This window comes from Oncorhynchus mykiss, chromosome 6 (assembly GCF_057628025.1).
Source record: "Oncorhynchus mykiss isolate SJ-2025 chromosome 6, ASM5762802v1, whole genome shotgun sequence".
NCBI lineage: Eukaryota > Metazoa > Chordata > Actinopteri > Salmoniformes > Salmonidae > Oncorhynchus > Oncorhynchus mykiss.
In genome coordinates, this window is record NC_143027.1 from 12,332,258 (window position 1) to 12,345,666 (window position 13,409).

General features: G+C 40.8%; 1 protein-coding gene across 1 annotated transcript in view; it reads right to left on the minus strand.

The window, feature by feature from the left end:
* The window catches only part of LOC110525279 (adhesion G protein-coupled receptor V1), a 255,023-nt gene that overhangs the window by 153,872 nt on the left and 87,742 nt on the right, over positions 1-13,409 (minus strand). The window contains exons 35-43 of the mRNA XM_036979421.2: positions 8,381-8,511; positions 8,171-8,270; positions 7,735-7,914; positions 5,333-5,502; positions 4,941-5,028; positions 3,634-3,712; positions 3,087-3,225; positions 2,624-2,765; positions 1,462-1,727 (exon numbers count right to left, since the gene is read on the minus strand). Of these exons, the coding sequence (XP_036835316.2) occupies positions 1,462-1,727; positions 2,624-2,765; positions 3,087-3,225; positions 3,634-3,712; positions 4,941-5,028; positions 5,333-5,502; positions 7,735-7,914; positions 8,171-8,270; positions 8,381-8,511 (1,295 nt within the window). The remainder of the gene's footprint in view (positions 1-1,461; positions 1,728-2,623; positions 2,766-3,086; positions 3,226-3,633; positions 3,713-4,940; positions 5,029-5,332; positions 5,503-7,734; positions 7,915-8,170; positions 8,271-8,380; positions 8,512-13,409) is intronic.

The following is a 13,409-nucleotide window of genomic DNA, read 5'->3' on the forward strand; positions in this document are numbered from 1 at the left end:
GAATTATCCAATATATATCTTCAATCAATTCATTTAATTATCCAATATATATCTTCAATCAATTCATTTAATTATCCAATATATATCTTCTATCAATTCATTTAACTATCCGATATATATCCTCAATCAATTCATTTAATTATCCATCATATATATCTTCAATCAATTGATTTAATTATCCAATATATATCTTCAATCAATTCATTTAATTATCCAATATATATCTTCAATCAATTGATTTAATTATCCAATATATATCTTCAATCAATTCATTTAATTATCCAATATATATCTTCAATCAATTGATTGAATTATCCATCATATATATTCAATCTATTCAATCAATTATCCAATATTTATCTTCAATCAATTCATTTAACTATCCATCATATATATTCAATCTATTCAATCAATTATCCGATATATATCCTCAATCAATTAATTTAATTATCCATCATATATATTCAATCTATTCAATCAATTATCCAATATTTATCTTCAATCTATTCATTGAATTATCCAATATATATCTTCAATCAATTCATTGAATAATCCAATATATATCTTCAATCTATTCAATCAAGTATCCAATATATATATTCAATCAATTATACAATATACATCTTCAATCAATTATCTAATATACTGTATATCTTTTATCAATTATCCAATATATATCTTCAATCAATTATACAATATTTTTCATCAATTTATTCAATCAATTATCCAATATATATATTTAATATTTTCAATCAATTGTCCAATAGATATCTTCATTCAATCAATTATTCAATATGTATCAATATATATATTCAATATATATCTTCAATCAATTAATTGAATTATCCAATATATATCTTCAATCTATTCAATCAATTATCTAATATATATCTTCAATCAATTCATTGAATTATCCAATATATATCTTCAATCAATTAATTTAATTATTCAATATATATCTTCAATCAATTAATTTAATTATTCAATATATATCTTCAATCTATTCAGTTCAATTCAATTCAGTTCAAACAGTTCAATCAGTTCTCCTGTATCTATACCCGGGATGGGCAACTGGCAGATTTTTGTTGGTCCACAGATCAATTTCCACAAAATAAAAACGTTTTGGAATCCAGTCGGCTTCTCAACTTCCTGTTGAAATTTATAATAGTAGAATACCCAAGGTGCAATATTTGAAATGTTTCTCTTGTTATGTCAGTCATTCAATTGGCCCATGTCAGCTAAAAAGTTGATTTTGTTAGTCACTCTCACTCAGATACCATTTTAAAAACATTTCTCTCCACAAAATGTGTATAACTGCAGAAAAGTAGCTGTAAAATTACTAAATATTTTCTCCGCCCCATGGCAAAATGTATAGAATTGCTCTAAAACTTAAACATTTACGTTTTTCTCTCAGCTGTCAATAGAGGGGCAGCTGAAATGTTTTGCTTTGATCCTACTGACCTTGAACTTGACTCCGTCCTCCAGCACCACAAAGCCCTGCCAGGGTATGAGATCGTCCTGGGCCAGTGTTCCGTTGGCGTGTGTAATGGTGAACTGGACAGTGACGGTGCCGAAGGTGCCCTGGGGTGGGTCACGCACAACGTACAGGGTGGCAACGCTCTCCCCGAGCCCGGACAGCGACGTAGGCTCCCTCAGCAGGAAGGGCTGGCTGCTGTTGAAGGATATGACACCGTGGCCATCGTCGCTGGCCAAGATGTTCACCGTTGCTATAGGCGACATGGGAGAAAGGGAAAGCAGTTTTCATCAGAGTATGTCATATTTAATGTGTGAAACCACAGGTACGTAGTTTACTGTCTCCCAACTCCAGTCCTCCAGTTCCCCCAACAGCACACATTGTTGTTGTAGCCCCAGACGAACATACCTGATTCAACTCATTGAGGGCCTGATGATTAGTTGACAAGTTGAATCAGGTATGTTTGTCCTGGGCTACAACAAAAATGTGTACTGTTGGGGGTACTGGAGGACTGGAGTTGGGAAACACTGACGTAGACTTTACAAAAAGTACCTTCAACACAATATAAAACAGGAAGTGGTGTAAAGTACTTACGTAAAAATACTTTAAAGTACGACTTTAAAGTACAACTTTTACTTTACTCCTAAAGAAAATAATGTACTTTTTACTCCCTACATTTTCCCTGACACCCAAAAGTACTCGTTACATTTTGAATGCTTAGCAGGACAGGAATATTTTCAAATTCATGCACTTATCAAGAGAACATCCCTGGTCATCCCTTTTGCCTCTGATCTGGCAGACTCACTAAACACAAATGCTTCATTTATAACGTGTCAGAGTGTTGGCGTGTGCCCCTGGCTATCTGTAAATTAAAAACAACAACAAGGAAATGGTGCAGTCTGTGCAGAAAATATGTATACTTTTGATACTAAAGTATATTTGAGAAATTACATTTACTTTTAATACTTAAGCATATTTAAACCAAATACTTTTAGACTTTTACTCAAGTAGTATTTTATTGGGTGACTTTCACTTTTACTATTAAGGTATCTTTACTTTTACTGAAATATGACAATTGGGTACTTTTTCCACCACTGTAAACAGGTTTAGTGAATGTGCATGATGCTACAGGCTTCCAGCACATCCTACCTGTGGTATTGGCTCCCAGCTTAAGCCCAGATGATGGATTAGCTAGAATGAGCTGGAACCTTTCAGCTCCCTCTGGGATGACGTCATCAATGATCTGCACCTCAACAAACTGATGCCTCTCGCCATCAGCGAAGTGGAGCATCTGAAGAACAAACAAAACGTACTGCATGAACTCACAGTAGAGCATGATGTGTTTAGTCTCATTGTTGGGGCCCAGAGTCTTCCCAGGTCAGATCACCTGGTCAGGGAAAACTCCTGGACCATGTTCAATAGCCAAATGTTGTCAAACGCTTCAGATGGAAATACCACGAATACAGTGTACGTCAGAGAGGCATGTTTGTTCTACATAGCATATTTTATATCTGAACGTTCCAAAACAATGTGTCTTGCTGAGCACGCCCCTGGCCCTACATAATTTAAGAACTCTGATTGGCGGTTTAGTGTGTTAGGGGCGTGGCCTCACCGATGGTGTGGCGTTGTAGTCCAAACCCAGCTGACCTTCCAGGTTCTGAGTGTAGAAGAAGAGCGAGACGTTTCCATAGGTCCCTGAGCTCCTGTAAACCACCAGGTTCAGCATTCCCATGGTCTCATTCACCTCAAAGCTACAAGGAAAAACACACAGCCAAACATCAGAAGTGTCTGCCACCTGAGGTTGAATGCACTCATTGTAAGTCTCTCTGGATAAGAATGTCTGCCTCAGTAAATTACTAAAATGTACATGTAAATGAGAATAAGGATTCCTGTGTTTTAGTGACTTGGGTGATTTATTAATTGACCGTCATGAAAGGGGACAGAAAAACAGATAGATGGGAGCAGTGTGGGCTTTTCCCAAACAAGCAACAGTGTCAGTGGGAGGGGGAATTATACAGAGTGTAGAGAGTGTTTCTGAGTGTAGTGCTTTCAGAACCAGACCAGACTGCATGTCTACTACAACCAGACTACATGTTGTAGAGGTAAGACAGGAGGAACAACTGACAATGTAAAGGACAATGTAAGGCAGAGACACTTACATAGTATTGGTCCATTCAATGACACCTCGAATTCCATCATTGGCACCGATGCTGATTTCTGCCACCAAACCATGTGTATCTGAAGAGGAAAGGCAACATTACAATAGGAAGGGTATCTCATGTTCTAATGTCTTGTTCAAGTACTATTATCATTCAAAAACTAGCATTATCTTCAGCATGAACACTAGGACCTGAAAAGCTGGGCCAGAGCATCGAAAAACGCTACAACGTTGGTTGTTTAGCAACAAAACCGACGTGGTTGACTTAGATGGTTGACAACATGTAAACTATATTTAGTCTCCAATGTTTGTTGAAAACATAAATTAATTTGCACAATGACCACCTGTGGTCTCTCAAATACATCATTACAGTTGTTGGTTAGCTAGCTAGAGATTGTTTTGCCATATTAGTCAGGACAAAACACCTCAAAACAAGACATGGTATCAAGAACAAGATAAAACTTATTGGCATTGTTGCTAGCTATCTGGCCATCCAGATTCACAACAACACACTGCCTCTGCCCCATTGAAGTGTGCACAGCATTTCAGTGAAGTTGTCAGTTAACCACTCTAATAGAACTGGAGATGAGGGACATTCACTTCTCACATGCAGCTGAGAGTCAGAGTATGTGTTGACTTATTTATAATGTCCTTAGTAGCGCTGTCTGTCTGTCTGTCTGTCTGTCTGTCTGTCTGTCTGTCTGTCTGTGTCTCTGTCTGTGTCTCTGTCTGTGTCTCTGTCTGTGTCTCTGTCTCTGTCTCTGTCTGTGTCTCTGTCTGTGTCTCTGTCTGTGTCTCTGTCTGTGTCTCTGTCTGTGTCTCTGTCTCTATTTCACTGTCGGTCTCTGTCTGTCTCTGTCTCTCTGTCCGTCTCCGTCTCTCGGTCCTTCTCCGTCTCTCGGTCCTTCTCCGTCTCTCTGTCTGTCTGTCAGTCACTCTGGGCACAGGCTGCATGAGGGCCATTTAAAGCATTTGGTTTGGCTGTCCCATTTCTCACCAGACAGCGTTTTTCAGCTCGACCCAAACGGCCCCTCAAGGGAGATATCAATCATAAGAAGCATAGCCACTGAGTGCTGGCAGATGGGCCTGTGTCTCTCCAGTCTGTTTAGTATTCTGTCTACTCATCATTTTCTTAAGTTACCCATTCATAAAATTATGGCAGACAACAGAACACACAAGGGAATAGTTGGAAAACCCATAGAATTACATATAGAACTAAAAGTGATTTGTAGGATCTCTGTGGGAAAATGCACATTTAGAATGCTTTGTGATTTACATAGTTGTCCATTTGGGCCCAACCCAGCGTACCTAGTTTAGGGCCAGGTGTCAGGGTGGTGATGAGTACTGCAGACGTTACGTTGACCAGGAAAAATTCCTCCAACTCAGGGATGTCATCCTGGAAAAATAAATGTATACAATTTGTATGACATATAGCCTACATTTATACCGTATGAAAACTCAAATGAAATCCATACACATCTACAAGCCTTCCAGAGCACCAACAGAGCCAAATGAGAGAAGTTTCCTGGGTGGGCCAGAGTTGGGTTAAATTCCATTTCAATTCAGTAAGTTAACAACAATTACAATTCCCCCAAAATACATAGAGAGGCATTGAGGAATATTGGTATAGGAATTTCCGTTGACTTGATGAATTGACTAAATTGAAAAGGCATTGAGCACAGCCCTGGTGGTGGTCTTACATCCAGTATGGTGACAGGGATGGCCACAGAGATCTGTCCATCCTGCAGGATCACTGAGCCCGATACAGAGAGGAAGTCCTGTCCTGGTTCAGCCAGGGCCCCGCCCCCTTCCACCTGGGAAAGGTCCTGGAGGGATCCTCGGACCGTCTCATAGCTGATATTCACTACCCCTGGAAACACAACACCAACAATACTTAACTGATAACAGATACAGTACCAGTCAAACATTTGGACACACCTACTCATTCCACGGTTTTTCTTTATTTTTACTATTTTCTACATTGTAGAAGAATAGTGAAGACATCAAAACTATGAAATAACACAAAATGGAATCATGTAGAAACCAAAAAAGTGTTAACCAAATTATATGTTATATTTGAGATTTTTCACCCTTTGCCTTAATGACAGCTTTGCACACTCTTGACATTCTCTCAACCAGCTTGTAACCTTGATTTATCTAAGGAAGTCAGTTAAGTTAAGAACAGTTAAGAACAAATTCTTATTTACAATGACGGCCTACACTGGGCAAACCCGGACGACGCTGGGCCAATTGTGCCCCGCCCTATGGACTCCCAATCACAGCCGGTTGTGATACAGCCTGGAATCGAACCAGGGTGTCTGTAGTGACGCCTAAAGCACTGAGCTGCAGTGTCTTAGACCGCTGCACCACTCGGGAGCCCTTCATGAGGTAGACACCTGGAATGCATTTCAATTAACAGTTGTGCCTTGTTAAATGTTAATTTGTGGAATTTCTTTCCTTCTTAATGCGTTTCAGCCATCAGTTGTGTTATGACAAGGTATGGGTGGTACACAGAAGATAGCTCTATTTGGTAAAAGACCAAGTCCATATTATGGCAAGAACAGCTCAAATAAGCAAAGAAAAATTACAGTCCATCATTATTTTTGATATGAAGTTCAGTCAGGGCGGAAAATGTAAATCACTTTGAACGTTTCTTCAAGTGTAATCGCAAAAACCATCAAGCACTATGATGAAACTGGCTCTCATGAGGACGGTCACAGGAAAGGAAGACCCAGAGTTACCTCTGCTGCAGAGGATGAGTTCATTAGAGTTACCAGCCTCAGAAATTTCAGCCCAAATAAATGCTTTACAGAGTTCAAGTAACAGACACATCTCAACATCAACTGTTCAGAGGAGACAGTGTGAATCAGGCCTTCATGTTCAAATTGCTGCAAAAAAAACACTATTAAAGGACACCAATAAGAAGAAGAGACTTGCTTGGGCCAAGAAACACAAGCAATAGACATTAGACCGGTGGAAATCTGTCCTTTAGTCTGATGAGTCCAAATTTGCGATTTTGGTTCCAACCGCCGTGTCTTTGTAAGACGCAGAGTAGGTGAATATTCTCTCAGCATGCGTGGTTCCCACCGTGAAGCATGGAGGAGGAGGTGTGATGGTGTGGGGGAGCTTTGCTTGTGACACGGTCAGTGATTTGTTTAGAATTCAAGGCACATTTAACCAGGCTACCACAGCATACTGCAGCGATATGCCATCCCATCTGGTTTGCGCTTAGTGGGGCTATAATCTGTTTTTCAACAGGACAATGACCCAACACACCTCCAGGCTGTGTAAGGGCTATTTGACTAAGAAGGAGAGTGATGGAGTGCTGCATCAGATGACCTAGCCTCCACAATCACCTGACCTCAACATAATTGCGATGGTTTGGGATGAGTTGGACAGCAGAGTGAAGGAAAAGCAGCCAACAAGTGCTCAGCATATGTGGGAACTCCTTCAAGACTGTTGCAAAACCATTCCAGCCATAGCTGGTTGAGAGAATGGCAAGAGTGTCATCAAGGCAAAGGGTGGGTACTTTGAAGAATCAAAAATATATTTTGATTTGTTTAACACTTTTTTGGTTACTACATGATTTCATATGTGTTATTTCATAGTTTTGATGTCTTCACTATTATTCTACAATGTAGAAACGGGGTAAAAATAAAGAAAAACCCTTGATTGAGTAGGTGTGTCCAAACTTTTGACTGGTACTGTACATTACTACTTTTTCAATGAGATCACATAAAATACGATAACAGTTACCTGCAGACTTAGATGTGTGAACAAAACTGCATTTACACAGGCAGCCCAATTGCCACCAATTGGTCTTTGACAAATCAGATATATTTTAGCAAAAAAATGGGTTTATGAATTTGGCTGCCTGAGTAAGCGCAGTCTAAGTGGCAAAAAGTCTGATGTTGTTTTGAGAAAATTGATCAAATGTACAGTATAGTCTGAACTTTTCCCATCATTAAGAACTGGAATTTTTCCAGCTCAGATCAAGTGGTCAGGGATAACTAACTGTCGCCACTAGTCCCAAGTCCCTATCCACGACTGACCTGAAGCCCAAAATTATCTTTTGATAAAGACGTTGAGGTCCCAGACTGACCTGAAGCCCCAAACTCTCTGTTGATGAAGACATTGAGGGTGCCGTCGCGCTCCTCCGTGTTCAGTCTGAGGGAGGACGGGGCGATGCTAAGCATCCCAAATGGCCCATCACTGGTCTCCACGGTAACCACCGCCTCACGCCCCTGGTCATCCAGCGCTCCGTGACCCGTTACCAGAACACCTGGGGGACAAGGAGAACAGAACTGACAGATACTATCAATACAAACCCTAGTCAAACTCATCCCCAGCCTTAGGGGCTCTTACAGACTTAACTCTTTGCTATGGTAACCTATATTGCTGATCAAAATGTGTTCTTAACTGACTCGCAATGGTTAAATAGAAGTTACATTAACAGAGATCCAAGTACATAATAGGAAAGATTTTGAAATGTGCCTGTTCAGTACTTTGACGGGAAGAGGACAGAGAAGGTGATTTACCATATGTGCGGACATTGGACAGGATCACCCTGTACAGCTCCTTCTCCTCAGGTTTTGAGTCTTCAAGCAGCTGGAGGACTATGGTGGTGTTCAGTGTTCCCTGTGTGAGTGACAATATGCTCGTACTGTGTACACCCAAATAAACCTTGTACTGTGCATGGCATGTAAACCATGTGAAACAGAGGAAGCAACTTGGTCAGTTTAATTTACCCCAGTGAAGAATAGTAGTCCCGAGGTGGGTGTGAAGGTCCTGGCAACGCGGGGTCCTTGGATGGCCCAGTCTACTGTGACGTTCCCCAGCCCGGGAGCTGTCCTGATCACCAGCAGGGGCAGCCTCTCCCCTACAACACACACACACACATTGATGAACAGACGCACGCAAGCGCACACGCACACACATACAAACGCAGGCACGCACACAAACACATGCACACACAGTGGTTGAAAAAGTATCCAGTTGTCATAATTGAGTAAAAGTAAAGATACATTAATAGAAAATGACTCAAATAAAATGACAAAAAAAAAATATCAGTAAGTATCTCCAATACTCAGACATAATTTACAAACCACGCATTTGTGTTTTGTGAGTCCGCCAGATCAGAGGCAGTAGGGATGACCAGGGATGTTCTCTTTATAAGTGTGAATTTGACCATTTTCCTTCCTGCTATGCATTCGACAATGTAACGAGTACTTTTGGGTGTCAGAGAAAATGCAAGGAGTAAAAAGTACAATATTTTCTTTAGGAATGTAGTGAAGTAGAAGTAGTCAAACATATAAATAGTAAAGTAAAGTACAGATACCCCCCAAAAACATTTACATATTTTCACTTTACACCACTGCACATACACACACACACACACACACACACACACACACACACACACACACACACAGACACAGACACACACACACACACACAGACACACAGACACACACACACACACACACACACAGACACAGACACAGACACAGACACAGACACAGACACACACACACACACACAAGTTAGTCACCTTTTAAGATAATACATGTGGAGCAACATTTTCATCATGCAAAATAGCACATGCTAATTTAAAACTTTTCCTTAACAATGTGCATTATAAGCAGTGTTGGGGAGTAGTGAACTACATGTAGTTCAACTAGTAATTTAACTACATTTTGCAGTAGCTTGGTGGTAGTTGAACTCAATTTAAATCTTGTTAGTGTTTTCAGTAGATAATTACTTTGTTGCCATGTAGTGTTGTAGCTAACTACTGGAACTACACACTACATTGTTTTGCAAAAATATAATAAAATATGAGTAAAGTAGGCAATATCTTTTTTTCTTCATGAGACCTGCTTTATTTTCATTTGAAATATTGTTAAATAGCTAAATTACACATTCTGTTAACATCAGAGTGATCTGTTTTTGCAATTTGTAGTCCATGACATTTCAGATTTAAATATGATGAAGTAGTTTGGTTGTAGTGAACTACTTTTTCAAAGTGACTTTAGTTCAGTAAACTGTATGTTTCTTAAGTGGGCAATCTGCAGTAGCTTCTTCCATTTTCGGACTTCTGAATTTTTATTCATGAATTTTTTATTTCACCTTTATTTAACCAGGTAGGCTAGTTGAGAACACCTTTATTTAACCAGGTAGGCTAGTTGAGAACAAGTTCTCATTTGCAACTGCAACCTGGCCAAGATAAAGCAAAGCAATTCGACACATACAACAACACAGAGTTACATATGGAATAAACAAAACATAGTCAATAATACAGTAGAACAAAAGAAAACAAAAAGTATATATACAGTATGTGCAAATGAGGTAAGTTAAGGAAATAAATAGGCCATGGTGGCAAAGTAATTACAATATAGCAATTAAACACTGGAGTGGTAGATGTGCAGAAGATGAATGTGCAAGTAGAGATACTGGGGTGCAAAGGAGCAGGTGGCTATCTAATTACAATATAGCAATTAAACACTGGAATGGTAGATGTGCAGAAGATGAATGTGCAAGTAGAAATACTGGGGTGCAAAGGAGCAAAATAAATAAATAAATACTGTATGGGGATGAGGTAGGTAGATAGATGGGCTGTTTACAGATTGGCTATGTACAGGTGCAGTGATCTGTGAGCTGCTCTGACAGCTGGTGCTTAAAGCTAGTGAGGGAGATATGAGTCTTCAGCTTCAGAGATTTTTGCAGTTCGTTCCAGTCATTGGCAGCAGAGAACTGGAAGGAAAGACGACCAAAGGAGGAATTGGCTTTGGGGGTGACCAGTGAGATATACCTGCTGGAGCGCGTGCCATGAGTGGGTGCTGCTATGGTGACCAGTGAGCTGAGATAAGGCCGGGCTTTACCTAGCAGAGACTTGTAGATAACCTGTAGCTAGTGGGTTTGGCGATGAGTATGAAGTGAGGGCCAACCAACGAGCGCATACAGTTCGCAATGGTGGGTAGTATATGGGGCTTTGGTGACAAAACGGATGGCACTGTGATAGACTGCATCCAGTTTGTTGAGTAGAGTGTTGAAGGCTATTTTATAGATGACATCACCGAAGTCGAGGATCGATAGAATGGTCAGTTTTACGAGAGTATGTTTGGCAGCATGAATGAAGGATGCTTTGTTGCGATATAGGAAGCCGATTCTAGATTTAATTTTGGATTGGAGATGCTTAATGTGAGTCTGTAAGGAGAGTTTAAAGTCTAACCAGACTAATTAATGACATATAGCCCATTGATTCCTGAAAAATATCAATTATAAATGCCTCATGAGCTTAGTTCAACTGTTGTACCCCATCAGAACCCAACATACGCTTGTTTTCAATGTTTGTAAACAAAGTAAATGTAAACAACACTATATAGCCTCAAAACAGGGTTAAAACTATAATTTGGATATCATGGTCAGTCCTTGCATACATAGCTCTGTTTATGAATTTGAGAGTGGTTAGACTTTTCCAGCCCTATCCCTTAGCTGTGTTATTGTTTCAACTGCCGATTGCCACTTTAAGAGGAGCTTTAACGTAACTTAACTTCTTCCAGTATGAAGTAATTGGTAGCTTGGTAAACTCTATTTTTAGAGTAGATTCCACACCACTGATTATAAGGAGACTCTTGTTCAACATGGGTTTAGTAAACTGTGTGATGCATGTGATGAGAGGCAGTATTTGGAACTTGCATTTGATTATATAGGTTTCCTTCCTGGTTATTTCTCATTGCCATTTCATCATGCAAATGTTAGCCATAAGTCTGCTGTTTTAGATTAGTAAACCAGGGTATAGGACTTGACGAGGGCAATTGGAAGGACCTTCCTTAGCTACCGTAGGTGCTTCAGAGACTCATTATATCAGTAAGTGGTGTAAGGATTTGCCGCAGATAGAAGTGGAAGAGCTCTGTCATGCATGCCCAATGAGCTATGCCTGGAACTAACTACATGAGCCACCTATTGCCACATGCTCCTCCCACTACCTGCTGCATTCCTTCATTAATTCATTGGTTGTCTCCGAATCCCACGGAGTGCAAAGTGATGAATGAGGTTGGTAGCGGTGTTGAGCTATGCTAACTGTGTTTGCGGTATGGTAGCGGTGTTGAGCTATGCTAACTGTGTTTGCGGTATGGTAGCGGTGTTGAGCTATGCTAACTGTGTTTGCTGTATGGTAGCGGTGTTGAGCTATGCTAACTGTGTTTGCGGTATGGTAGCGGTGTTGAGCTATGCTAACTGTGTTTGCGGTATGGTAGCTGTGTTGAATGAGGTTGAGCTATGGTAGCTGTGTTGAGCTATGTTAGCTGTGTAAAGCTATGGTAGCAGTGTTAAGCTATGGTAGCTGTATTGAATGAGGTTGAGCTATGGTAGCAGTGTTAAGCTATGGTAGCTGTGTTGCCGAATGGTAACTGTGTTGAATGAGGTTGAGCTATGGTAGCAGTGTTAAGCTATGGTAGCTGTATTGAATGAGGTTGAGCTATGGTAGCAGTGTTAAGCTATGGTAGCTGTGTTGCCCTATGGTAAATGTGTTGAATGAGTTTGAGCTATGGCGTGCTGAACAATGGTAACTGTGTTGAGCTATGGTAAATGTGTTGAGCTATGATATCGGTGTTGAGCTATGGTAGCTGTGTTGCCGTATGGTAGCTGTGTTAAGCTATGGCAACTGTGTTGAGCTATGGTAGCGGCGTTGAGCAATGGCAACTGTGTTGAGCTATGGTAGCGGCGTTGAGCAATGGTAGCGGTGTTGAGCTATGGTAGCGGTGTTGCGCTATGGTAGCGGTGTTGAGCTATGATAGCGGTGTTGAGCTATTGTAACTGTGTTGCGCTATGGTAACAGTGTTGAGGTATGGTAGCGGTGTTGAGCTATGGTAGTGGTGTTGAGCTATGGTAGCTGTGTTGAGCTATAGTAGCTGTGTTGAGCTATGGTAGCTGTGTTACCGTATGGTAGCTGTGATGAATGAGGTTGAGCTAAGGTAGCAGTGTTGAGCAATGGTGCGGTGTTGCCCTATGGTAAGTGTGTTGAATAAGTTTGAGCTATGGCGTGTTTAGCTATTGTAACTGTGTTGCGCTATGGTAACGGTGTTGAGCTATGGTAGCTGTGTTGAGCTATGGTAGCTGTGTTGCAGTATGGTAGCTGTGTTGAATGAGGTGGAGCTATGGTAGCAGTGTTAAGCTATGGTAGCTGTGTTGCTGTATGGTAGCTGTGTTGAACTATGGTAGCAGTGTTGAGCTATGGTAGCTGTGTTGCTGTATGGTAGCTGTGTTGAGCTATGGTAGCGGTGTCGAGCTATGGTTTGGTGTCGTGCTATGGTAGCGGTGTTGCGCTATGGTAGCAGTGTTGAGCTATGGTAACTGTGTTGCCGTATGGCAGCTGTGTTGAGCTATGGCAACTGTGTTGAGCTATGGTAGCGGCGTTGAGCTATGGTAGCTGTATTGAGCAATGCTAGAGGTGTTTAGCTATGGTAGCTGCGTTGAATGAGGTTGAGCTATGGTAACTGTGTTGAGCTATGGTACCGGTGTTGCGCTATGGTAACGGTGTTGCGCTATGGTAACGGTGTTGTGCTATGGTAACGGTGTTGCGCTATGGTAGCTGTGTTGAACTGTGGTAGCAGTGTTGAGCTATGGTAGCATTGTTGAGCTATGGTAGCGGTGTTGAGCTATGGTAACTGTGTTGAGCTATGGTAACTGTGTTGAGCTATGGTAACTGTGTTGAGCTATAGTAACTGCGTTGCCGTATTGCAGCTGTGAAATTACTTTTAAAGAACGACCAGGCATCCT